The sequence below is a fragment of the Elephantulus edwardii genome, unplaced genomic scaffold (genome assembly GCF_000299155.1).
Source record: "Elephantulus edwardii isolate Elephantulus edwardi_28Jun2011 unplaced genomic scaffold, EleEdw1.0 scaffold00487, whole genome shotgun sequence".
Taxonomy (NCBI): Eukaryota; Metazoa; Chordata; class Mammalia; order Macroscelidea; family Macroscelididae; genus Elephantulus; species Elephantulus edwardii.
In genome coordinates, this window is record NW_006400237.1 from 13,095 (window position 1) to 40,431 (window position 27,337).

The 27,337-nt window shown below is 39.8% G+C and overlaps 1 protein-coding gene and 1 pseudogene across 1 annotated transcript; one reads left to right on the top strand and one right to left on the bottom strand.

Moving 5' to 3' along the window:
• Positions 1 to 1,948, bottom strand: part of LOC102857805 — a 3,518-nt pseudogene extending 1,570 nt beyond the window's left edge.
• Positions 1,949 to 6,554: 4,606 nt separating this feature from the next.
• LOC102858211 (endothelial differentiation-related factor 1-like) lies at positions 6,555 to 23,110 on the top strand (the record flags this gene model as incomplete). Its single annotated transcript, XM_006902987.1, has 3 exons — positions 6,555 to 6,644; positions 20,733 to 21,064; positions 23,089 to 23,110. Coding segments are annotated over exons 1-3 (444 nt in total), but the record flags the coding sequence as incomplete, so codon positions are not given.
• Between the last annotated feature and the right edge of the window lie 4,227 nt (positions 23,111 to 27,337).

Here is a 27,337-nt window from a genome sequence, read left to right on the forward strand (position 1 = left end):
ATCTATTCCTGGAGCCTTATTTTTTGCCATTTCCTTCAAAGCAGCCTGACCTTCTTCTTTCATCACCATAGGCTCTTGCTCAAATGTTGTTTCATGAAATTCTTCTGTGTCTGCCAATTCCTTTCGATACAGTGACTCAGTATATTCTTTCCATCTTCTTTTAATACTTCTTGGATCATTTAATATTCTGCTGAAAGCATCCTTGATTATAGCAACTCGACATTTGAATTTGTTCTTCAGTTTCTTGAGCTTAAGAAATGCTCAGTGAGTTCGGCCCTTTTGATTTTCCGACTGAGACTGGAGAATATCCTAACAGTGCCTGCGTTCTCCTTAACACTGTCCACCAGTCTCACATACCGGCCGCATGGCTACACCCTGGTGCATGAAGAGCTCATCACTGATAAGCCATGTGTCAACTCTCTGGCTTCCTGGGCTTTCTCTACCTGTTTGAGTCCATAAAAAGCTTGGTCAGGTTCATGCTGTAATATTTTATAGAAGTCATCCAAGTCTTTTTCTTCCCCAGCAGCTTTGGTGTCCGAAAGGCGGCTAGCTACAGTAGGGTCACAAAGGGCCTCTTTCAGGGAGTATTTGTGTCCAGAGGAAGCATGTACCTGAAGGAATTTGGACCGCTTTTCCAGCAGCAATTTTTGTCAGTCTTCACAGCTTGCTGAAACATGTAGTCGTAGAACTGCTCCTTCACAAAGCCCGGGGTGGCCAGCAGGATGCATTTCACCATATTGAAGTTAATGTGGCGTTGGATGGCCTGGACCACCTGCTCATAGAAGCGCTCCAAGGCTCAGTCATGCTGGGAGCAATTGCCTTTCCGCTTCCTAGGCGTGTTCACGTCCACCGAGTCAGGGTCATGCTAGGAGTGACTAAGGAGACATGGGCGAGGCCTTCCTGCATGACCACAGCTCCCACATCAGCACTCTATGCAGGGTCACAGGCCTGCTCAATGCGCTCCAGAACTACACTGTCCCACTGCTTCTTGGCCAGCGTGCACTGGTGGTTGGGTTCGAGCTCGATGGTGCGATAGGCCCCCATTTTGATATACGTGTTCTCCTGGATGTTGTTCCCCTTAACTCGCAGCTGACAGGCTTGCGAGTCGAAGTCCGTAGCCTCCACGTAGAGGGTGAGGGTCATGCGTACCCGGTTGCTTCCCATGCTGCCAATGGAGGACTCCTTCTGCACCTTGCAGATGGTGGAGGCGCGCAAGCTGTGGACCACCTGCACTATGTGTGCCACATATCCCCGGCTCCTCAGGAACTAGGGTCCCGCATAATCCTTTTCAAGGTCATTCCTCGCGAGCTTCATGATCTCGACAGGGAATCAGGACCAGAGAAGAGTGGGTCCCACCAAGAAAAGGGCAGAGAGGCGGGAGGGGGCGGGGCCCGGTTTCAACAGACACTTTCCAGTTGGGAAAAATATTTTAACTCTGATTTTTGTGGCCGAGGAGAGTACTTACTCTAGCAGCCTTTCATTTTTCAGTCTCTAAGCGCTCTGCCCCCTTTGAGGACGAGAAACGCCGCATCGACATTGGCTTGGGCTGTTTTCCGCTGCCAGCAAGGTCCAAATAGCTGATGCAACCTAAAGTATGTTTTAAATAACGATAGTCTTTAATATTAGAAAATCAAAGCAAATCAAGTTTACTCTTGAAAGTTTTGTATTAGTAAAAAATGAGAATACAGAAATTTTCTCTACAATTACGGCTAAAATCTTGTCTTTCCTACATATACTCCATATTTATATCTTTCAGAGACAATAGAATAAAATAAAATGAAAATAAAAATAGAGTAATTACAGTAGGAAATTATGCTAGTCTAAAGAGACACAAATGGACTGAATTTCTCACGTCTCCTCCAGACCCTTGAATCAGTCTTCATTTAAAATTCTAACTGCTCTTCACAAACTGCTACCCCTTCCAGCAGAAATTACCTACAGCAGACATCCTTCTTACGGCCCTAGTAGAAATTGGAGTTCTCCCAAAAAGATTTGTGAATCCTAGAGCGAGGAACAATTCAACCACCACCAGCCTCTCCAACAAAATCTAAATGATCTAACTCCTGCCACTTAAATTACTTTATCAAATACACAAACTGCCTATACTGAAATCTATTTGTTGTTGTTGTTGTTATGTACTATCAAGTCAGAACTGACCTATAGCTCACCCTCTAGTTGGCTTTTGGAGGCAGTAGGCAGAATATTAAATGATCCAGGAAGTATTAAAAGAAGACAGAAAGAATATACTGAGTCACTGTATCAAAAGGAACTGGCAGACACAGAAGAATTTAATGAAATCACATATGAGCAAGAGCCTACGGTGATGAAGGAAGAAGTTCAAGCTGCTTTGAAGGAAATAGCAAAAAATAAGGCCCCAGGGATAGATGGTATACCAATTGACATATTTCAGCTAACAGATGCTGCCCTGGACATGCTTACCAAGCTGTGCCAAGAAATCTGGAGAACAACCACCTGGCCAACTGACTGGAAGAGATCTATATTTGTTCCCATCCCAAAGAAGGGTGATCCAACAGAGTGTGGAAACTATAGAACAATATCATTGATTTCACACGCAAGCATATTCTGCTGAAGATTATCCAAAAATGACTGGAACAGCACATCAGCAGAGAACTACCAGAAGTCCAGTCTGGGCTTAGAAGGGGTCGTGGTACTAGGGATATTGTAGCTGATGTTAGATGGATCTTGGCTGAAAGCAGGGAATACCAGAGGAATGTCTATCTGTGTTTCACTGATTATGCAAAGGTATTTGACTGTGTGGATCATAACAAACTGTGGCTGACTGTGAGAAAAATAGGAATCCCAGAACACTTGATTGTTCTAATGAGAAACCTATACTTGGACCACGAGGCAGTCATCAGAACAGAGCAAGGAAACACAGCATGGTTCAAAATTGCTAATGGCTTATGCCAGGGAGGGATGTGTCCTATCTCCATACCTTTTCAACCTGTATGCAGAGCAGATTATCCAAGAGGCTGGGCTCTATGAGGAGAAGTGTGGTGTAAGGAATGGTGGAAGATCTATTAACAATCTGCATTATGCAGTTGACACAACCCTGCTTGCTGAAACTGAGGAGGACCTGAAATACTTGCTGCAGAGGGTCAAGAAATGGAGTCTTCAGTCTGGATTGAAGCTCAATGTCAAGAAGACAAAGATTCTCACCACTGGACCAATTGGCAGCATCAGGATGGATGGCGAAGAGATTGTTCACAGTTTCAGTTTGCTTGGCTCCACGGTCAACAATCTTGGCACCAGCAGCCAGGAAATAAACAAATGTATTGCAATGGGAAAGTCTGCTGTTAGGGATCTCTCTAAAGTACTCAAGAGCAACAGTGATTCTCTGGAGACTAAGGTGCATCTGATACAGGCTATGGTCTTTGCAATCACTTGTTATGCACCAGAGTGTTGGATAATAACTAAGGAGGATCGAAGGAGAATTGATGCCTTTGAGCTGTGGTGCTAGAGAAGAGTATTGAATGTACCATGGACTGCCAAGAAAACAAACAGATTCATCCTGGAGAGGGTTAAACTAGGCTGCTCCTTGGAGGCAAGGATTCTGAGGCTTTATCTGACATACTGTGGACATCTTTTAAGAAGGGACCGGTCCTTGGAGAGGGACATCATGCTTGGGAGAGTGGAGGGATGGCACACAAAGGAAAGACCCTCTATGAGGTGGATTGATTCAGTGACTGGAGTAATCGGGATGGGTGTGTCAGAGGCAGTGCGATTGGCACAAGATAAAGCGGGGTTTACGGCTGTTGTACATAGGGTCGCTATGAGTCGCAAGCGACTCGATGGCACATAACAACAACAGGAACAATCACATGGGAGGAGATTGCATATCCTTCTCCTCCGGAGCAGCTCTTAGACTCGAACCATATGCCTTTGGGATTGTAGCACTGCTTCTTGAAACTAGGCCACCATTTATACTATAAAAATCTATTAAAAACACACAAACACAAAAACAAAAAAAATAAAAGAGGAAGATAGAGGGGTTAAGATAACCAAGGCAGAAGTTGCCTAGATTAAAAGAATGTAAAGAAGAGAAATAGATGATTTCTACTAACTTTTGCAGTTAGGCATTGATTGAACATGCAATCAAGATGCATTAAAAATAATGAATGGATGGAATGCAAAAGTTGGGAACCATAAAGAAGGAACAATAGTAGGAAAACATGGACACAGTGACAGAAATGAGGCTGGGGAAAGAATGATAGAATTCTGCACAATCATTTATTCATTGCAAATACCTTTTATAAGAAACAAACACATGCTATGCACATGAATTTCAACTGATGGTATGTGCAGGAATCAGATCAATTACATCTGTTGTAGGAATCATTGGAGAAGTTAAATATCAGCAGTAATAACTAGGCCAGGTGCTGATTGTGGAGTGTAGCATCAACTACTCGTATGCAAGTTCAAATAAAATCTAAAGAAGGTCAAATCAAATCCACAGATATTAAAATCTATCCCCCAACTGAGGTACAGGTTTGAGGCCTTGAACACTAATGAACAAATACCAGGTGACCTGTCGGAAGATATCAAGAATATCACTCATGGAATGCAGAAGATCATTACAAAGATAGAGGAAGAAGGAAAATCCAAAATAGATGTTAGAAGAGGCTCTAAATATTACACTAGAGTGCCAAAAAGCCAAAGGAAAGGAAAGAAATCAACAAGTTAATAAACTCAAGAAAAGATTTCAAAGGGCAGCTTCAGAAGACAAAGCAAAGCATTATAATGAAATGTGCAAATGCTGGAGTCAGAAAATCAGAAAGGCCAAACTCGCCTGGAATTTCTTAAGCAGAAGGAACTAAAGAACAAATTCAAGCCACAAGTTGCAATATTTAAGAATGCTATGGGCAGAATATAGAAACATTAAAAGAAAACGGAAGTAGTATACAGAGACACTGTATCAAAATAATTGGCCTGCGCAGAAGGATTTAAAGAAATAACATGTGATCAAGAGGCAACGGGGATGAAGAAGAAGTTCAGGCTGTTCTGAAAGAATAAAGTTCCAGGAATTGAGGAAGTAATGACTGACATATTTTAACAAACAGATGCTGCTCTGAATGTGCTTACCAGGTTGTGCCAAGAAATCTGGAGGACAATTACCTAGCCAACTGACAGGAAAAGATCCATATTTACTCTCATTCAAAAAAACAGGTGACCTGACAGAGTGCAAAAATTACTGAACAAAATCACTTATATCATTGTTGCTGTTGTTATGTGCCATAGAGTCGCTTGCGACTCATAGCGACCCTATGTACAACAGCCCTAAACTCCGCTCAGTCCTGTGCCAGTCGCACTGTCTCTGACACTCCCATCCCAGTTATCCCAGTCACTGAATCAATCCACCTCATAGAGGGCCTTCCTCTCCTGCGCTGTCCCTCCACCCTCCCAAGCATGATGTGCCTCTCCAAGGACCGGTCTCTCCTCACAACATGTCCAAAGTATGTTAGACGGAGCTTCCTCCAAGGAGCCACCCGGTTTAACCCTTTCCAGGTCAAATCTGTTTGTTTTCCTAGCAGTCCATGGTATTCTCAATACTCTTCTCCAGCACCACAGCTCAAAGGCATCAATTCTCCTTCTATCCTCCTTGGTCATTGTCCAACTCTCTGATGCATAACAAGTGATTGCAAAGACCATAGCCTGTATCAGACGCTCCTTAGTCTCCAGAGAGACACCATTGCTTTTCAGTACTTTGGAGAGGTCCCTAACAGCAGACTTTCCCATGGCAATGCGCCTTTTAATTTCCTGGCTGCTGATGCCAAGATTGTTGACTGCAGAGCCAAGCAAACTAAAGCTGTGTACAGTCTCAATCTCTTCACCATCCATCCTGATGCTGCCAATTGGTCCAGTGGTGAGAATCTTTGTCTTCTTGACATTGAGCCTCAATCCATATTGGAGGATGCAGTCCTTGACACTCTGCAGCAGGCACTTCAGGTCCTCTTCAGTTTCAGCAAGCAGGGTTGTGTCATCCGCATAACGCAGGTTGTTGATAAATCGTCCACCAATCCTGACCCCACATTTCTCCTCATAGAGCCCAGCCTCCCGGATAATCTGTTCTGCATATAAGTTGAAAAGGTATGGAGATAAGATGCATCCCTGGCATACGCCCTTCCCAATTTTAAACCATGCAGTGTTCCCTTGCTCTGTTCTGACAACTGCCTCCTGGTCCAAGTATAAGTTTCGCATTAGAACGATCAAGTGTTCTGGGATTCCCATTCTTCTCAGAGTCAGCCACAGTTTGTTATGATCCACACAGTCAAATGCCTTTGCATAGTCAATGAAACACAGCTAGACGTTCCTCTGGTATTCCCTGCTTTCAGCCAAGATCCATCTAACATCAGCAACAATATCTCTAGTACTACGACCCCTTCTAAAGCCAGCCTGGACTTCTGGTAGGTCTCTGTTGATGTGCTGTTCCAGTCATTTTTGGATAATCTTCAGTAAAATCTTCCTTGCATGTGAAATCAGTGAGATTGTTCTGTATCATATGCAAGCAAAATCCTGCTGTAGATTATCCAAAAATGATTGAGCAGGACGATGACAGGGAACTGTCAGAAATACAAACTGGGTTTAAAAAAGATCGTGGCACTGTTACAGACATTATCATCAGTGTTAGATGGATCTTGGCAAAACACAGAGAATATAAGAGGAATGTCTATCTGTGTTTCATTGACTATGGAAAGGCATTTTACTTCATGGATCAGAACAAATTGTGGCTAACCTTGAGGAAAATGAGAATCTCAAAATACTTGTTTCTGTTTATGTGAGACCTATACTTGCACCAGGAAGCAGTCCTCAGAACAGAGCAAGAAAACACTGCATGTTCAAAATCAGGAAGAGGCATCAGAGATGTGCCTTGTCTCCATACATTTTCAATCTATATGAAGAACAGATCATTTGGGAGCCTAGGCTTTATGAGGAGGAAAGTGGCATCAGGATTGGAGGAAGACTGAATACAAAACATTATTCAGATGACACAACTTTGCTTGCTGAAACTGAGGAGGACATGAAGTGCTTGCTGCAGAAGATCAAGGACTATAGTCTTCAATAAGGATTGAAGCTCTACATAAAAAAGACAAAAATTCTCATCACTGGGTCAATTGGCAGAACCATATTAGATGGCAAAGAGTTTGAGATGGTTTGCAATTACAGCTTGCTCTGCTCTACAATTTACACTCTTGGCACCAGCAGTCAGGAAATCAAAAGACAAACTGCATTTGGTAAATCTGCTGTCAAGGACCTTTCCAGACTGCTGAGAAGCAATGATGTCTGTCTAGACACTAAGGTGCTCCTGATCCAGGCCATGGTCTTTGCAATTACGGCTGTGCATCAGAGAGTTGGACAATGACTATGACTGAAGAAGATTTTATTTATTTGAGTCGTGGTGCTGGAGAAGAGTCTTGAACATACCATGGACTGCCAAGAAAGCAAATAGGTTTGTCTTGGAGAGGTCGAAAACAAGTTTCACTTGGAAGCTACAATTTTGAAGCTTCCTTTTAACATTCTTTGGGTGTGTGGCCAGAATGGACTGGTCCTTGTTAAGGACATCATGCTCAGAAGGGTGGAAGGACAGTGGAGGAGAGGAAGACTGGATGAGACGGACTGATACAGTAACTGGGATAACTGGGGTAGGTGAGACTGGCTCATGATAAGGCAGATTTCAGAGCTGTTTTACATAGCGGTACTTAAAGGTGCACAGAAACAACAATCTAAAGAATGTAGTCAGGACAAAAGGATACTCTGTTTTCTGGATATATGTGTACTTATACAACCTTAATTCTCTCACTGATGCTATTTTCTTTTATGGATGTGGTTATATAAACAGGAAGAGTCAGAAAATAAGATAAGAAACAGTAAGAACATCTTATCTTGTAATTCTAGTCAACAAGCTTTCCACTTGTAAAACTTCTCAAAAAACTTAGAAGAACCACAGTTTGAAAGGACATTCATCCCTCAGTTCCTTTCTCCTTATCTGTTGACAAAGTGAAGTCTTGAATACTTCATTCCCTTGCTGAGCATCAGTATTTCAATTACTTACCAAATAAATAACTATTTTTATCAGGACAACTCTTCAAACACATGTCAAATAAGAAGGGAGTTTTGTCCACCTTAAGGTGGGCATATCAAAGATAAACAATATGCATATGATGAGACTAAAGAGAAAAGAGCTCAATAAAGCACTAGTTCTAGAGATGTTAAATCATCCAGGCTTGCACATCCTGCAATTAACACAGTAAATAAACACTTGTTATTGTGGGTTTTTATCTTGATAGCTCCTTGGAGGAAGTTGGCCTTTAAGTCTGGACTCATGACCTAGAATTGAAGAGTGACCGAAATGTTATAGAAGACTGAAAATTTTGCTTCAAGTAGATACTAATATTTGAAGACATGGGTAAATAAACCTTAAGTGTATTATATCTGGTCAGGTTATTGTTCGATAAAATTTTGTCCAATAGTTTCATCATTTTGTTGGATCACCTTTCTTTGGAATGAAAATAAATAAGGACTTCTTCGAATCCATTAGCCAGAGAGTTGTCCTCCAAATTTCTTTTCATAGACTGGTGAAGGTATCCAGGGTTGTGTCTGTTAATTGTAACATGTTGGCTGGTATCCCATCAATTCCTGGGGCTTCATTTTTTTTTTTCTTTCTCAATGCCTGAAGTGCAGCTTCAACGTCTTCCTTCATTGCCATTGGCTGCTGCATTTATCATAGTTCCTGAATTTCTTCAGTGTTAGTCAGTTCATTTTGATACAGTGGATGTGTATTCCCTCCATTTTTAAATGTTTTTTTTATGCTTCCTGGGTCATTAAATATATTGCTTAGAGCATCTTTCAATACTGCGACTCAAGACTTAAATTTATTTTTCAGTTCTCTCAGATTGAGAAATGCTGAAAGAGTTCTTCCCTTTATGTTGCAGACTGAGGGCAAAGTATTTATATAATTATTAATAAGCCAGCGAGAAATGAGATAAGAGAGAGAGGAAATGGGGGTGGGGGTGTGAGGGAGCATTCCTGATGATGGACTGAAGCACCTATGCCATGCCTCTCTGTGTGTTTATTGAGAATCATATTGTTGTTGTTATGTGTTGTCGAGTCACTTGCTATTCATAGCGATCCTGTGTACAACAGCCCTAAATTCTGCTCTGTCCTGTAACAATCACACTGTCTCCACCACACCCATCCCTATTACCCCAGTCACTGAATCAATCCACCTCACAGAGGGCCTTCCCCTCCTGCCTTGGCCCTCCACCCTCCCAAGCATTATGTCCCTCTCCAAGGACCTGTCCCTCCTTACAGCATGTCCAAAGTATGTTAGAGGAAGTCTCAGAATCCTTGACACTGAGAAGAATGGGAATCCCAGAACATTTAATTGTGCTAATGCGAAACCTATACTTGGACCAAGAGGCAGTAGTCAGAACAGAGCAGGGTAACACTGCATGGTTCAAAATTGGGAAGGGTGTACGCCAGGGATGCATCCTGTCTCCATACCTTTTCAACATGTATGCAGAGCAGATTATCCGAGAGGCTGGGCTCTATGAGGAGAATTGTTGGCATCATGATTGGTGGAAGATCTATTAACAATCTGCGTTATGCAGATGACACAACCCTGCTTGCTGAAACTGAGGAGGACCTCATACACTTGCTGCGGAGGGTCAAGGACTCCAGCCTTCAGTATGGACTGAGGCTCAATGTCAAGAAGACAAAGATTCTCACCACTGGACCTATTGGCAGGGTCAGGATGGATGGCGAAGAGATTGAGATTGTTCACAGCTTCAGTTTGCTCGGCTCCACAGTCAACACTCTTGGCACCAGCAGCCAGGAAATAAAAAAACATATTGTGATGGGAAAGTCTGCTGTCAGGGACCTCTCTAAAGTACTCAAGAGCAACGGTGTCTCCCTGGAGACCAAGGTGTGCCTGATACAGGCCATGGTCTTTGCAATCACTTGTTATGCATCAGAGAGTTGGACAATGACTAGGGAGGACAGAAGGACAATTGATGCCTTTGAGCTGTGGTGCTGGAGAAGAGTATTGAATGTACCATGGACTGCTAAGAAAACAGATTCATCCTAGAGAGGATTAAACCAAGCTACTCCTTGGAGGCAAGGATTCTGGGGCTTCGTCTGACATACTTTGGGCATGTTGCAAGGAGAAACAGATCCTTGGAGAGGGACATCATGCTTGGGAGGGTGGAGGGTCGGCGCAAGAGGGGAGTCTCTATGAGATGGATTGAGTCAGTGACTTGAGTAATTGGGATGGGTGTGTCAGAGGCAGTGCAATTGGCACAGGATAGAGCAGGGTTTAGGTCTGTTGTACATACAGTCGCTATGACTCGTAAACGAACTCTACGACACATAACAACACAACATGTCTTTGTAATGCCATTATGCTCTCTTCATGGATAATATTGTTGATACCATCCATACAACTCATCTGGTCTTTGATTGTTGGTATTCAGTACTTCAAACTTATTCTTAAAATGATTTTGAAATTCAGAAGAAATAGATTCAAGATCATATATTGTTCTTATGTACTTGTTTTCATTTTTGTTTGCCTCAATTTGAATTTGTATATGAGTAATTAATTGATGGCCACAACCATAGTCTGCCTCTGGCTTTGTTTTGCCTGCTGATCTGGAGATTCTCCAATTATTCCTTTCATAGATGCAGTCAATCTGATTTCTCTGTAGCCCATCAGGTGAGGTCCAAGTGTAAAGTTGCTGTTTGTATTTTTTAAAAAAGATACTTGTTATTAATACATCAATAAAAAATCCAAAATTAATAATTTTATTTTAGCCTCATTTCTGTTACTGAGCACATATTTTCTGATTACAAATCCTTGTTCGTTGTTTCAAAATTTTGCATTTCAGTCACAAATTATCATGAAAGTATCTTGATTGCATGTCTGTCAATTTCGGAATGCAAATTTGGTATAAATTTTCAATTTCTTCCTCTTTGGCTTTAGATGTAGAAGCATATAATTGAATGATAGTTGTATAAACAGATCATACTTTTATGCATATGGATAATATTTTTTCACTCACAACATTGTCTTTTGACTAGGACTGCAACACCATTCTTCTTCTTCTTTTTTTTTTTTTTACCATTCTTCTTCTGTTTTTCCTTCCCAGCCTAGTGATTATATTCCTAGCATGCCATTATATGACTCAAAGTGGCCAAAGCTATTCCATTTCATCTCACTAATGTCTAGAACATCAATGTTTATGCATTCTATTTCATCTCTCTTAGTTTCTAATTATCCAACATTCGAGCTTTGTACATTCCATGTTTCAGTTATTAAGTGATAGTTGCCATTATTGTTCCTCATTTCAACTAGCTTCCAATTTGGGCTCTACAACTACTACTGTAACTATCCACGTTCTTCTACTATTCAATAGAGTTTTCAGAGACCTATTATTTAAGAAGCGAATGGCCACCTCTGCTCCCTAGTCTACCATCATCTGAGAACTCTACTAAAACCTTTCTACCATGGATAAATTTTATTTCATTTGACACATTAGTGGCATAGCATTCAGTATTGCAACAACTCATAAGTTATCTTAGTACAGCAAACTACCAAAAAAGTACTATAGCAACTAGAATCATGTTCACTTCAAATACAACAAATCAACAATTTAGTTTGTATCTGTCATAGCAAATGAGTCTTTATACCAGGCTGAGGGTGTGAACAGTAGATAGGGAACTGCCAGGCAGTCAAGCATGATTTAGAAGAGGTTGTGGCACCAGACATATCAGTGATGATGACAGATGGATCTTGGCTGAAAGTAAAGAATAGCAGAAGAATGTCTATTTATGCTTCATTAACTATGAAAAAGCATTTGACCGTGTAGATCATTACAAATTATCGCTAAAATTGAGAAGATCAGAAATCCCAGAGCACTTAATTGTGCTCATGAGAAACTTAGACCTAGACCAACAGGCGGTTGTGAAAACAGAGCAAAAGAACACTGTCATTATTATTGTTGTTAGGTGCTATCAAGTATGATCCATAGTGAACATATAATAGGTTTAAGCCCTCTATCCTGTGCCATCCTCACACTTCCTGACACACTTGAGCCCATTGTGGTAGTCATTGTAGCATTCTGCCTTGTCAAGAGTCTTCATCTCTTTTACTGACTAGCTGCCTTTCTGAGCATCATGTCCCTCTTCAATTAATATCTCCTCCTAGACATGTCTGACGTATGTGAGGTGGAGCCTCATCTTTTCCTTGAAAGACCACTCTGGCTGCATCCTCTCCAATACTTATTTAATTGTTCTTTTGGCAGTCCATGCGATGTTCCGTATTCTTCTCCCACAGCACAGCTCAAAGGTATTAATTCTTCTGTCATCCTTATTCATTGATGAGTTTTCAGCTGCATAGCTAGTGATTGGAAAGACCATGGCCTGAATCACATGTACTGACATCATTGCTATTTGATCATTTGGAAAGGTCCCTAACTGGAGACTTCCCCTGTCCTGTATGTCTCCTAATTTTCTGACTGCTGATACCAAGTGTAGACATAACTTGTTATGATTCGCACAGTCAAATGCCTTTGTATAATCAATAAAACACAAATAGGGATTCTTTTGGTATTATTTACTTTCAGCCAGAATGTATCTGTTATCACCAAAGATATTCTAACTTCAACATCCATCAGTTCCCTATCTAGATACTTTCCTTGCCATTTTTGAGTAATCATCAGCAGTATTTGCTTTCATGTGATATTAAATGATATTTCCACATTCTGTAGGGCCACCTTCCATAGGTATGGAATAAATTTGGACTATTTTCAATCGGTAGGCAAGATAACTGTCATCCAATTTTCCTGGCATAGACTGGTGAGGACATCCAGACTTGCATTTGTTAATTGAAACAGTCAATTGGTATCTTATTTATTCCTAAGTCACTGTTTTTTCCCTACCACCTTTAATTCAGCTCCCACTTCCTCCTTAATTACCATTGACTCCTGCTAATGTACTACTTTCTGAAATATTCCAATTAAGTTTTCCAGAATGTAGGTCATTTTTATTTAATTAACACTCATATGTGTGCTATTTGATCATTTTGATTTAGTTAAAATCACATGTGGGCTGGAAACCTCTTCTTTAAAAAAATTAAGTTCTCTTTCATAGGCCTTTGTGGTTAAAAGTTGATTGGAATCTGCCTGAGAGCCTTTTGTTTGAAGCAGTTGGATTCTGAAAGGTAGGTAATTTTAATTTAATTAATAATCAGGTGTGAGCTGTTTGGTTATTTTGATTCAATTAACAATCAAATGTGAGATGTTTGGTCATTTTGATTTAATTAGCAATCAGGTGTAGATTAGAAGCCTATGGTTTAAACCAATTAGGATGCAATGGACAGGGCTTCATGATTAAAAGTTGATTGAGACTTGTCTGAGAGCCTCTTGCTTAAAACAGTTGAATTCAGGAAGTTTTATTTAATTAACAATCAGGTATGAACTGCTTCTGGGTTTTTAAAATATAATTAACAATCATGTGTGTGCTCTTTGGTCATTTTGATCTAATTAACAATCAGAGGTGGTTAGGATTTGTCATTAGAAGTTTGTTAGGGTTTGCCTAAGAGCCTCATGTTTGAAGCAGTTGGATTCTGGGAGGTAGGTTGTTTTTATTTAATTAAATATCAGATGTGAGCTGTTTGCATTTCAATGTCAAGAAAACAAAAGTTCTTACCAGTGGACTTAAAGGCAACGTCATAATAGATGGAGAAGAGATTTAAACTATCAACAACTTCATCATACTTGGATCTACAGTATTCTTGATATCAGCAGTTAGAAAGTCAGGATATATATTGCACTGGGAAAATCTGCAGGCAGAGACCTCTCCAAATTATTGAAGGGCAATGATGTCAGTTTAAGGACTAAGGTGTGTGTGGTTCAGGCCATAGTCTTTAGAATCACTTGATAAACATCTGAGAGCTGGACAAAGAAAAATGATGACAAAAGACAAAGTGATGGCTTTGATCAATGATACTAGATTAGAGTGTTGAATATCCCACGGACTGCTGAAAGAACAAATAAATATGTCTTGGAGAGGGTACAGTCAGAGTGGTATTTCAAAGAAAAGATGATGAAGCTTTGCCTCATATACTTCTAACATGTTGCTGGGGTTGGGGGGTGGCTAGGGACATGATATTCAGTAAGTCAGACAGTTGGCAAAGGAAAGGAAGACCCTTCAAAAGGTGGATTGACACAGTGACTACAGCAATAGGCTCTAGGTTGTCATGAGGTGTGAGGATGGCACAGGATAGACAGAGTTCAGATCTGTTGTTCACAGATTCACTCTAGTTCATACTCTACTTGGTGGTACCTAACAACAATAACAGTATCTGGCTAGGAATGAAATATTAGAGACATTATGTTGATCTTAGTCTTGCAAAAGTTAATAATTTCTAAGATTACCTTTCCTTAGCAAAATGGACAATATTTCAATATTTTCTTGCACAAGCTAACTGTTGTTGTAAATTTGGCCACTTTGAATTATATAATCATATATATATATATATATATATATATAAATTATATGATGGTATATCACTCTGGGAATGAAAATAGAAGAATGTTTGTTATTGTTGTTGTTGTTATGTGCCGTCGAGTTGTCTGCGACTCATAGCGACCCTATGCACAACAGCCCTAAACCCCGCTCTATCCTGTGCCAATTGCATTGCCTCTGACACACCCATCCTGAATACCCCAGTCACTGAATCAATCCACCTCATAGGGGGTCTTCTCCTCCTGCGCTGTCCCTCTACTCTACCCAGCATGATGTCCCTCTCTAAAGACCTGTCTCTCCTTACAACATGTCCAAAGTATGTCAGACGAAGCCCCAGAATCCTTGCCTCAAAGGAGTAGCCTGGTTTAACCCTCTCTAGGATGAATCTGTTTTTTTGGCAGTCCATGGTACATTCAATACTCTTCTCTAGCACCACAGCTCAAAGGCATCAATTCTCCTTCTATCCTCCCTAGTCATTGTCCAACTCTCTGATGCATAACAAGTGATTGCAAAAACCATGGCCTGTATCAGGTGCACCTTAGTTCCCAGAGAGACACCGCTGCTCTTGAGTACTTTAGAGAGGTCCCTAACAGCAGACTTTCCCATCGCAATACGTTTTTTGATTTCCTGGCTGCTGGTGCCAAGAGTGTTGGCCGTGGAGTTGAGCAAACAGAAGCTGTGAACAATCTCAATCTCTTCGCCATCCATCCTGATGCTACCGATTGGTCCAGTGGTGAGAATCTTTGTCTTCTTGACATTTAGCCTCAGTCCATACTGAAGGCTGCAGTCCTTGACCCTCTGCAGTAAGTGCATGAGGTCCTACTCAGTTTCCAGGAGCAGGATTGTGTCATCTGCATAACACAGATTGTTGATAGATTGTCCACCAATCTTGATGCCACACTTCTCCTCATAGATCCCAGCCTCTCAGATAATCTGCTCTACATACAGGTTGAAAATGTATGGAGACAGGACACATCCCTGGCATACACCCTTCTCAATTTTGAACCAGGCACTGTTGCCCTGCTCTGTTCTTACAACTGCCTCTTGGTCCAAGTATAGGTTTTGCATTAGCACGATTAAATGTTCTGGGATTCCCATTCTTCTCAGAGTCAGCCACAGCTTGTTGTGTGGTCCTTTGCGTAGTCAATGAAACACAGATAGACATTCTTCTGGTATTCTCTGCTTTCAGCTAAGATCCATCTAACATCAGCTACAATATCCCTAGTACCCCGACCTCTTCCAAACCCAGCCTGGACTTCTGGCAGTTCTCTGCTGATGTACTGTTCCAGTCATTTATGGACTGGACACAGGGGAAGTTAAAAACCAAAACAAACAAAAAACTTTCAGCAGTGTGTTTGAAATCACAGGAATGAAGAAAGCTTCAGATACAAGTGGTCAGGTCATGGGTCGGACAATGGGTGATTAATTCTGAAGGCATTTGGTAGAAGTGAAGGTGTATCCTGCTGGAGGGTGGAGCTGAGAATAAGTGGGTCAAGGCACTGGGCTAAGGGCAGGGACTACACTGTAACTAATGGTTAACTCCACAATGAGGGATTTATCTTTCACTGCTCCACAAATTGCTGTCTGTCAGATACTCCTTCAAATCTAAACATTCAGATTAAGACAGACTAGGGAGAAGGATTGGCCATCCTCTTCTGAAATAGCAGGCCTCTGAGAACCCTACGAACAAAAAGAAGAATAGTGTTGTTTTAATAATAAAAACATCAATTTCAAGTCCTATAATGAAATATAATGCCATGAGTGATAGTACAGTATCAATTCACATACAAGAAAGACCTATTAATGTGACTATTATTCAAATATACACCCCTACATCTAGAGCCAAAGAATAAGAAACGGAAAATTTTTACTAAAATTTGCATTCTGAAATTGACTAAGCGTAAAATCCAGATGTGTTAATAATGATAGTTGTTAACTGGAATGCAAAAGTTGAAAAAAGTGAAGAAGAAATGTTGTTTTGGTTGCTGTTTTTATGTGCTTTTGAGTTGACTACCACTCCTAGCAGACTCCCATGGCAATACACCTTTAAATTTCCTGGCTACTGGTGCCAAGAGTGTTGACTATGGAGTCAAGCAAACTAAAGCTGTGAACAATCTCAATCCCTTCACCATCCATCCTGATGCTCCCAATTGATCCAGTGGCGAGAATCTTTGTCTTCTTGACATTGAGCCTCAATCCATATTGGAGGCTGCAGTCTGGAAAGTCTGCTGTTAGGGACCTCTCCAATGTACTGAAGAGCAATGGTGTCTCTCTGGAGACTAAGGTGCATCTGATACAGGCCATGGTCTTTGCAATCGCTGGTTATACATCAGAGAGTTGGACAATGACCAAGGAGGATAGAAGGAGAATTGATGCCTTTGAGCTGTGGTGCTGGAGAAGAGTTTTGAGAGTACCATGGACTGCTAGGAAAACAAACAGATTTGTCCTGGAAAGGGTTAAACTGGGTGGCTCCTTGGAGGCAAGGATTCTGAGGCTCCTTCTAACATACTTTGGACATGTTTTGAGGAGAGACCGGTCCTTGGAGAGGGACATCATGCTTGGGAGGGTGGAGGGCCAGCGCAGGAGGGGAAGGCCCTCTATAAGGTGGATTGATTCAGTGACTGGGATAATTGGGATGGGAGTGTCAGAGACAATGCGACTGGCATAGGACAGAGCAGAGTTTAGGGCTGTTGTACATAGGGTCGCAATGAGTCACAAGCGACTCAATGGCACATAACAACAACAACCACTCATAGCAACTCTATGCACAATAGTTCTGAACTCTGCTCTATCCTGAGCCAATCTCACTGCCTCTGACACACCTCTCATTTTCACAGTTACTGTGTCAATCCATCTCATTTGGTGTCTCCCTCTTCTTTGTCTCCATCCTTCCAAGCATGATATCTTTCTCCAAAGACTGGTTTCCCCTAGATACATGTGCAAAGAATGTGAGATGGAGCTTCAAAATCCTAGCCTCCAAGGAGAAACTTGGTTTCACCCTCTCTAAGACAGATCTAATTGTTCTCTTGGCAGTCCATGGTATAGTTAAGATTCTTTTCTAGTACCACAAATCAAAGGTTTCAATTTCAATTATTTTTCTGTTATCCTTCATCATTTTCGAGCCTTCTGGTATGTAGCATGCAATTGTGAATACTATGGCCTGTATCAGGTGCACCTTCATCTCTAGACTGATATTGCTTCTCAGTGTTCTGGATAGGTCCCTGACAATAGATTTACTAAATGCAATTTGTCTTTTGATTTAATGACTGTTGGTGCCCAGAGTGTTGATTGTGGAGCCATGCAATCTGTAATTATTAACAACCCTAATCTCTTCTCCATCTATCAAAATGCTGCCAATTGGCCCAGTGGTGAGAATCTTTGTCTTCTTGATGCTGAGCTTCAACCTGTTTTGAAGACTACAGTCCTTGATCTTCTGTAGCAAGCTTTTCAGGTCCTCCTCAGTTTCAGCAAGCAAGGTTGTGTCATCTGCATTACATAGATTGTTGATGAGTCTTCCTCCAATACTGACGCCACACTTCTGCTCATAAAGCCCAAACTCCCTAATGATCAGTTCTGCATTTATTTTGAAGAGCTTTGGAGATAAGAGGCATCACTGGCATGCTGTCTTCCTGATTTTGAACTGTGCAGTGTTCCTCTGCTCCGTTTTGAGGACTGTTTCCCGGTCCAAGTAAATAAGCACAATCAAATGTTCTGCGATTCTCATGAAGGTTAACCACAATGTGTTGTCATCCATACACTGTGCATAGCAATCTAATTTGTAAATATACACTTAGTGATAGAAATGAGCCTGGGAATAATATGATTAAATTTTGTATTTTTAGTAATTTATTCATTGCAAATACCTTTTTAATTTTTTTATTTTATACTTCTTTACTTACAAAGTTCATATATATTTATTTTTTTTTACACTGAATTTTGCCCATTTCCCCCACCTACCCCTCTCTTCACCCATCATTGTGTGACACAATGATTAACTCCCCCTCCCCTCAACCTATCCTCACTCTTCTGCTTCCACCCTCACCCTCCTTGGATCTTCAGACACGTTGTACAATAATGGTCTTATACAGTGCTTGTCCTTATGGGACTGAATTAGTTCACTTAGCATAATGTTCTCCAGTTCCTTCAAGTTATGTAGTGATTTTTTAAATTGTTTTTAATAATTTTTATTGTGATTTTAATGAAAGTTTACAGAAACTTGGATTTCCAGTCATTCATTGTTGCATATTGCTGTATAGTATTATATTCTGTGAATGTACCATAATTCGCTAATCCATTTGATTATGGTTGGACATTTGGTCTCTTTCAATGTTCTTCCAATGGTGAATAATGCTGCTTTGAATATTGTTGTACAAATCTCTGTTTGTGCCTCACTTCTTAATTTTTTGGGGTATAGTGGAATAGCTGAGTCACAAGGAATTTCTATATTCAGCTTTTTAAGGAAGTGCCAAACTGCCTTCCAAAGTAGCTGTACCATTTTACAATCTCACCAAGACTGTATAAGAGTCCCTATCTTGGCACATCCTCTTCAACATTTATTACTTGCTGTCCTGTTAAACTTTGCCACTAATACTGGAGTGAGATAGTATTTTGAGCATTTCTTCATGTGTCTATTGGCCATCTGAATATCAAAGACCTGCAAGTAAAGCCCAAATCCATAAAGTTCATCAGAGACAACCTAGGATTAAGCTTAGATTTCCTAGTCTATGATATAAAGAGACTGCCAAATACAGCCAGAAATGCACAATCTGGAGAGGATAAAATTGATGAATGGGACTCCTGAAGATTAAATTCCTGTGCTTATCAAAAACTTTTTCCCAACAATGTGAAAAGAAAACCTAGTGACTGGGAAAACATTTGGCAATACAATTTCAGACAAGGGTCTCATGTCAGAAGTTTACAGAATCCTACAGGGCCTCCACAAGAAAAAGACTGATAACACAACTACAAAATGGGCAAATACCCTTTTTTATAAGGCATAAATGGCAGCTTTACACATGGAGCTTATCTGATGGGCTGCATAGAAATCAAATTGACTGTATCTGTGGAAGGAATCATTGGAGAAGCTCAATATCAGCAGTTAAAACTAATCCAGGGGCAGACTGTGGGTCAGATCATCAAATACTTACATGCAAGTTCAATTTGATTCTAAAGGAAATTAAAACAAGTCCGCAAGAACAAAAATATGATCTTGCGTCTATGCCATATGAATTTCAAAATCATCTTAAGAATAGGTTTGAGGGAGCTCTGGTGGCCTAGTGGCAAGAAACTGCACTGTAATCCTAAAGGTGAGTGATTCAAATCCACCAGATGCTTCACTGGAGAAGATGAGCAATCTCGTCCTGTGCTAGTCAGATCTGCCTCAGTAGTACACAAGAAAAAAATGGGTTTGATGCATTGAACACCAATGATCAAAGATGATACACAAGCTAGACATTACTAAAGTTACCTTTTCTCTATTTGTATAACTAAGACATTATGCACTCTATGTGATGAAAAATTAATACTATAACAAACAAATACTGAAATGTGTTTTAAGAAAAATCTCCATTTATAATTTGTTCCTATGTAATTATTAAAATTATCCCCCTTTCTTCTCAAAATTGTCCTTATTTGAGTTATTTCAGAAGGCAGGATATGATCAACAACCAATGATTAGTTGTCTAACTTACACTGACAAAATTTAAAAAAAAAATAACATTCCAGGAATTAGCAAGATATCAACTGAAACATTTCAACAAATATATACAGATGTGAATATGCTCACTTGTACGTCAATAAATTTTGAAGACATTTTACCTGGCCAACTAACTGGAAGAGATTAATATTTGTTCCTATTCCAACAGAATATGTAAATCATTGAACAATATCATTCATATTAGAAGCAAGTAAAATCTTGATAAAGTATATTAAAAAATTGATGGAGCAATTCATAGACAGTGAACTGCCAGAAATTCAAGAAAGATTTGGAAAAAGTCATAGAACCAGTGATGCCAGAGAGATCTTAACTGAAAGTGAAAAATGCCAAAAAGATGTTTACTTACGTTACATTGACCATACAAGACATTTTACTTTCTGGATAATAATTAACTATAGCTAACATTGCAGATTATGTGAAATCTATGCCTAGATCAAGAATCTATTGTTCAAAGGAGCAAGAGAACACTGCATAGGGGGCCCAGGCCAAGTCCAAGCAGGCCATCTTGGCTGCTCAGAGAAGAGGCGAAGACGTGGAGACATCCAAGAAATGGGCAGCTGGCCAGAACAAGCAGCACTCTGTCACCAAGAACACTGCCAAGCTGGACCGCGAGACAGAGGAGCTGCACCACGACAGGGTGACCCTGGAAGCTGGCAAGGTGATCCAGCAGGGCCAGCAGAGCAAGGGGCTTACGCAGAAGGACCTGGCCACGAAAATCAATGAGAAACCGCAAGTGATTGCTGACTACGAGAGTGGGCGGGCCATCCCTAACAACCAGGTGCTGGGCAAGATCGAGAAAGCCATTGGTCTCAAACTCCGGGGTAAGGACGTGGGGAAGTCCTTTGAGAAAGGGCCAAGGGCGAAATGAACACAAAGCCTCGAAGTCAGTCCCGGCTGATCTCGTCCGGTGGCTTCCCAACCCCAGGACTGGCACCAGCCTTGCTGGGGACCCTCATCTTGTACCTGCTGTAAAACAAACTAATTGTGCAAAATAAATAAATAAATAAAATCAGAAAGTGTGTTTATTAGGGATGTATCCTTTTTTCATATCTATTACATCTGTATGTTGAACACATAATTTGAGAAGCTGGACTCTGTGAAGAGGAATGTGGCATCTGAATCAGAGGAAGACTAATCAACAATCTGCACTATGCAGATGACATAACCTTGTTTTCTAAATGTGAGGAGAATTTTAAAGGCTTCTTGCAGAAGATCAAGAACTATGGCCTTCAAAACTATGTCTCAGGATCAAGAAAATGAAAGTCCTCACCACTGGACCAGTAGGCAACATCATGTTACATGGAGAAAGGATTGAAGTTGTTAATGGTTTAGTCTTGCTTGGATCAACAATTGACAAGTTTGGTATCAGCATTCTAGAGATAACAGGACATATTGCATTGTTCAAGTCTGCTGTCAAGGCCCTCTCCATAATACTAAGCAATGAAGTCAGTTTGCAACTAAGATGCCCCCTAATTTAGGCCATGATCTTTTCAATAATATGCTATGCAGTAACTAAGGATGACAGAAGAAAATTTATGCCTCTGAGTTGTAGTGTTTGAGAAATGTACTGAATATCCCATAGACTGCCAAAAAATAAACAAGCAGATATGTCTTAGGAAAAGTACAGCTAGATTTCTCCTTGAAGTTAAACATAATGAAGCTTTGTCTCTAATATTTTGGATATGCTGTTAGGAAAGACTATTCCTTGGAAAAGGACATCATTCCTGGAAAAGTGGAGGATCAGTGAAATTGAGGATGACCCTCAACAAATGAATTGATACTGACTGCAGCAATAGCGTTTGTGTCAGAGATAATGAAGACAGTACAGGGTAGGGCAGGGTTCATGTCTATTGTTCAAAGGGTCATTATGAGCCATATTTGATTCTGACTAAGTGGGACATAACAAACAACAAAAATGACATTGAGGAAAATGAGAAGTCCAGAACAATTAATTGCACCCATGTTGTCGTTGTTGTTTAATGTTGAGTTGAAACTGACCCATAGCTAATCCTCCAGTGGGTTTTCAGAGACAGTTAATCACACGGGAAGATATTGTCTATTCTTTTCCTTAGGAGCAGCTGGTGGCCTCGATCCACATGTGTTCAGAAGTGCTGCACAGCTTCTTGCCACTAGGCCACCAGAGCTCCCTGCATCCATGTTATACCTATATTTTGTCAAAGAAACAGAACAAAGGAATGTTGCTTGATTTAACATCAGGAAAAGTGGGCATCAGGTTTGTATTCTTTCTCCACATATATTTAGTCTGTAGACTGAATAAATAATGTGATAAACAGGACTCTATAAAGAAGATTGTGGCCTCAGAATTGGAGAAAGACTCATCAACAACCTGTGTAATGCAAATTATACAAATTTGTTTACAGAAAGTGAAGACTTGAAGCACTTATTGAAGACAATAAAAAAGATCAAAGACTTGAGTCTTTCATAAGAATTATACCTCAACATACAGAAAACAAAAATTGTCACAAATGGGCTAATTGGGAAAAATACATTATGATAGAGTAAGAAGTGATTGAGGTTGTAATTTCACTTGCATCCACTATCACCAAAAGTGTTGCTATGGGAAAATCTGTAGTCTAGGACCTCTTTGGAGAGCAAAAGATCAAGGATATCAGTTTTAAAGAGCTAAAAGTGCACTTGATGTGTTGTTGTTTTTGTTATGTGCCGTCGAGTCACTTGCGACTCATAGTGATCCTATGTACAACAACCCTAAACTCTGCTCTGTCCTGTGCCACTCGCACTGTCTCTGACACTCCCATCCCCATTACCCCAGTCACTGAATCAATCCACCTCATAGAGGGCCTTCCTCTCCTACACTGTCCCTCCACCCTACCAAGGATGATGTCCTTCTCCAAGAACCGGTCTCTCCTTACAACATGTCCAAACTATGTTAGACGGAGCCTCAGAATCCTTGCCTCCAAGGAGCCACCCAGTTTAACCCTTTTCAGGATGAATCTGTTTGTTTTCCTAGCAGTCCATGGTATTCTCAATACTCTTCTCCAGCACCACAGCTCAAAGGCATCAATTCTCCTTCTATCCTCCTTGGTCATTTTCCAACTCTCTGATGCATAACAAGAGATTGTGAAGACTATGGCCTGTATCAAATGCACCTTAGTCTCCAGAAAGACAACATTGCTCTTGGGCAATGACTAAGGAAGACTGAAAAAGAAGTAATGTGGCATTGAAGAAAATATTGAATATATCATAGATTTCCAAAAGAAGAGGAATTTGAGGAAATGCAACCAGCATGCTTCTTAGAGACAAAAATGGTAACATATTTTTGGCTATGTTGTGAAGAGTGTCAGTCCTTGGAAAAAAGACAGAGGACTTGGAAAAGCAGAGGGTCAGTAAAAGAGAGAAGGAACCTCCGTGAGAGGTATTCACACAAAGCCTCCAAAAATAGGCTTGAGCATGACAAAGCTATGTGGATATCACAGGACAGAGCAGAGTTTCAATCTTTATTTTTAGGGACATTATGAGTCAATATTGATTGAATATCACCTAACAACAAAAACTGGTGGTGGAGGGTATGTCTTACTTATTAAAAAATATAATAAAGCCAACACAAAACTTGTTATATTTCCGTCATACTTACACTATTAGATAACTAAGCAGAATATGGTACCAGAGACTAGGCTTGGTTGTTGCCTCAATGTGAGTGCTAACTGCTGGAAAATCTAATTGTGGAGGTAGACATGGGGTAAAAAGCAAGAGCTTTATCATATACTGGTTTAGCTTGCATTGAATTGCACTGATAACTTAAAGGTATCTCATCTCCACAATAGAGGTCGGAATCCATCAGGAATTTAGTGGGAGTAATATACGCAGCACAGGAGAGGAAGACCCTGGTGATATAGATTGATACAGTAACTGGGGCAATGGAGGAAGGTGTGTCAGAATTAGTGAGACTGGCTCAGGACAGTGCAGGATTCAGAACTGTTGTACATAGGGGTGCTATGGATTGCAGGTGACTTGATGACACATAACAACAACAACAACGACAAACAAGATGCACATCTCCTACTGTTGTGATTTATAGCTTTGGAATCCTGAAAGAGAGTTAATTTGAGTTAAAATTAGATGGAATAAAATTTTAGTTTTTTATTTTTATTCTAGAGAAAGGGTAAGAGGGTAAAAAAAAATTCCCAAATTCAGTTGTCTGCTTGGAGAATGAACTTTTTATCCTGCACCATTGAGCTGGAATTTTTGATTCACAAGTGACCCGTTAGGGGCTTTTCAGAGGCAGTTAATCTTAGGGGAGAAGATGGCTTATCTTGCTCCCATAGAGTAGCTGCTGAATTAGAATTGTGTGCCTTTGGGTGGGCAGTCCAACTCCTTACCATTAAGACACTGAGCTGAAAAGACCTTTTAATAAGGAAAATAGTGTTTGTTTTCCCAGAGTCATCTATGCGTAATTCAGGGTATGATTGAGACCAATTCTCACTATTATTTGAGGATGGATTTTCCTATCTGTGTGTTAAAACTGAGTTCTCATTATTCTGTTTTAGGGAACACAAATGAAGGTTAATATTTATGTTACTATTTAAACCCTGAAAAGAAGTTAATTTTTAATTATAAACCACTGAAGCAAGAAAGGAAAAGCACACAGGCAGGGGTAAGAGTGATACTCTAAAATCGGCCTATCAAACGGTCAATTTGGAATGCAGCTAAAACTAATTTTCACCCAGTTTCCTACAATACATTAAATATGGAAGTGATTTTAGAATAGTTACTTTTGTTATGGGTTGTTGATTCAGAACTAATTCATAGCTGACCCTCCATTGGATTTTCATAAATGATAAATCCAATAAAAAGAGACTGCCTCTCCTGGTAGGCTTGTACCACTTGCCTTTTGTTTGAAGATAATGTTATCAGATATGTGGACATTGAATATGCTTCTGGTAAAATACTAAAAGAAATGATGAACATGTGATGAAAATTGGAAGGAAGTGATTTTAATTCATTTTTTAAACGTGCCTCCACTTTTTAATATAAGTAACTTTATGGCAGTTGATAATTATGAATTATACTTGACCTAAAGTTGGATGTGAATAACTTGGGGACTACCTGTATAATAACAACTGGAATGATTTAAAAGTAAAAAAAAAACATAAATAAACAAATGACAACTTAATGTATTATGGTCAAAGTTCGTTTGAATGTGGAACTTCCATCAAACTGAGTAATTGGTTTGAACATTTGATTGATCTTAAAGGGATTATGTGATTTCTCCTTGTCTCATACTAAAATGCAAGAAGATAGATGGATTTATCACGCAAAGTGAAAACAGAACTTTAGATAATTTTGTTGGTACAGATTAAGGACATGCGCTCTAAAATGGTCATGAAAGATTTGGTGTCTCATTGCTTTGTGAGAGAGATTAAATTGTGACTATAATCAACTAATAGTCTAAAAATCTGCATCAGTTTAGTATAAAATGGAAAAGATCTAGCTGAAGGAAAACAAAGATATCCGACTCTTGAAATTTCTTAAGGCAAGAAACATGCTAATGAATTTATAGCTGTGTTCTAAAAGAAATGAAACATCTCTAGAGAGCTTTAGAAATCCTCAAAAGTGCTAGAAGTCAGGCTTTTGGGGTCCAAAGAGTGAAAGAGGGGAGCTTTTCAAAGCTCCTAGGTCTCAAGGATGGAGCTTTTCAAAGAGTCAGATTTTCACCAATTCAATTCTGAGTATGGGTTGCCATTAAGATGTGACAAGAGGATGGGATTTTTGCTCAATGGGCAGTAAAAGAACAGGACCTACCAAGGCTGAGAAAGCTACCACTTAGATGAACTAGGAACATGGAGTTACCCAGATTCAAAAGAGGAGAGTTGCAGTCTCAGTGGGTCTTGAAGGTGGGGCTAAAACCCAGAGTCCAGGAGCCGACACCCAGTAGGACACCACCAGAGTTTAGGCAAAATTAGTGACTTAAAATGGCTAGTCTTAAAATTTTTGGCTTTTTTTAGTACTTTGTTTATATCCTGTAACAGTGTTTGAATGCCGAAAATAGCTGTTTTCCTGAGACAAATGTCAAGGGAACTGTATGATTTACAATCGTTAATGACAAAACAATATGCAATTCTACCTGCTAATTTGTCCTCTTTTAATTTCATTTTTCCTTTCAGCTTCAACTGCCAATTTCATTTTCAATTATTTTGCGTTTCAGATCCTTATTTTTTCTTCCCCTTTGTAACTTGAATTTGAACACTTCAGCGCTGTTTTATTTTTAATCTCTTACACTCTCCACATATTTTCTTCCAGATACTAAAGTGAAAATAACAGAGCTAACACAATTTTAAAGCATTTATAAAAGTGTATTTTGAAAATAGGTCATAGTATTAAGAATCTTCATAGTGTGCTATGTTGAGCCGGGCGTTTCACAGTCAGCTAAACACATCAGTGATAATAATGATCAATTGTGTTAAATATATAATCTTTTGTTCTTTTCCTGCATAAACTTTGGAGTAAAATCTTAGAAAGAGATGCATTTTCTGAATTAAAACATTATTTACTGTTTTAGAATCTTAATGAATATAATTATTTATATATAGTTAACTACTAGAGAATTCTGATGAATAATTGATGTCTTTGAAGTGTCGTACTGTAAACAAAAATTATCTAGATTATGCCATGGATTGACAGAGGAGCATATATGTCTTGAAAGAAGTACAGACCAAAAAATTATTAAATATTTTAGGCATATTATAAATTGTTATTGTTGTTATGTACTGTCAAGTTGAGATGACTCATAGCAGCACTATGAATAATAGCTCTGAACCATAGTCATTGTACCAAAAGGAATTGGCAGAGACAGAAGAATTTAATGAAAAAACATATGAGCAAGAGCCTGTGATGATGCAGGAAGAAGTTCAAGCTGCTCTGAAGGAATTGGCAAAATACAAGTCCCAGAAATTGAATGGTATACCAATTGACATATTTTAACACACAGATGCTGTCCTGGATGTGCTTACCAAATTGTCTCAAGACATCTGGAGGACAAACACCTGGCCAACTGACTGAAAGAGATCTATATTTGTTCCCTTTCCAAAGAAAGGTGACCCA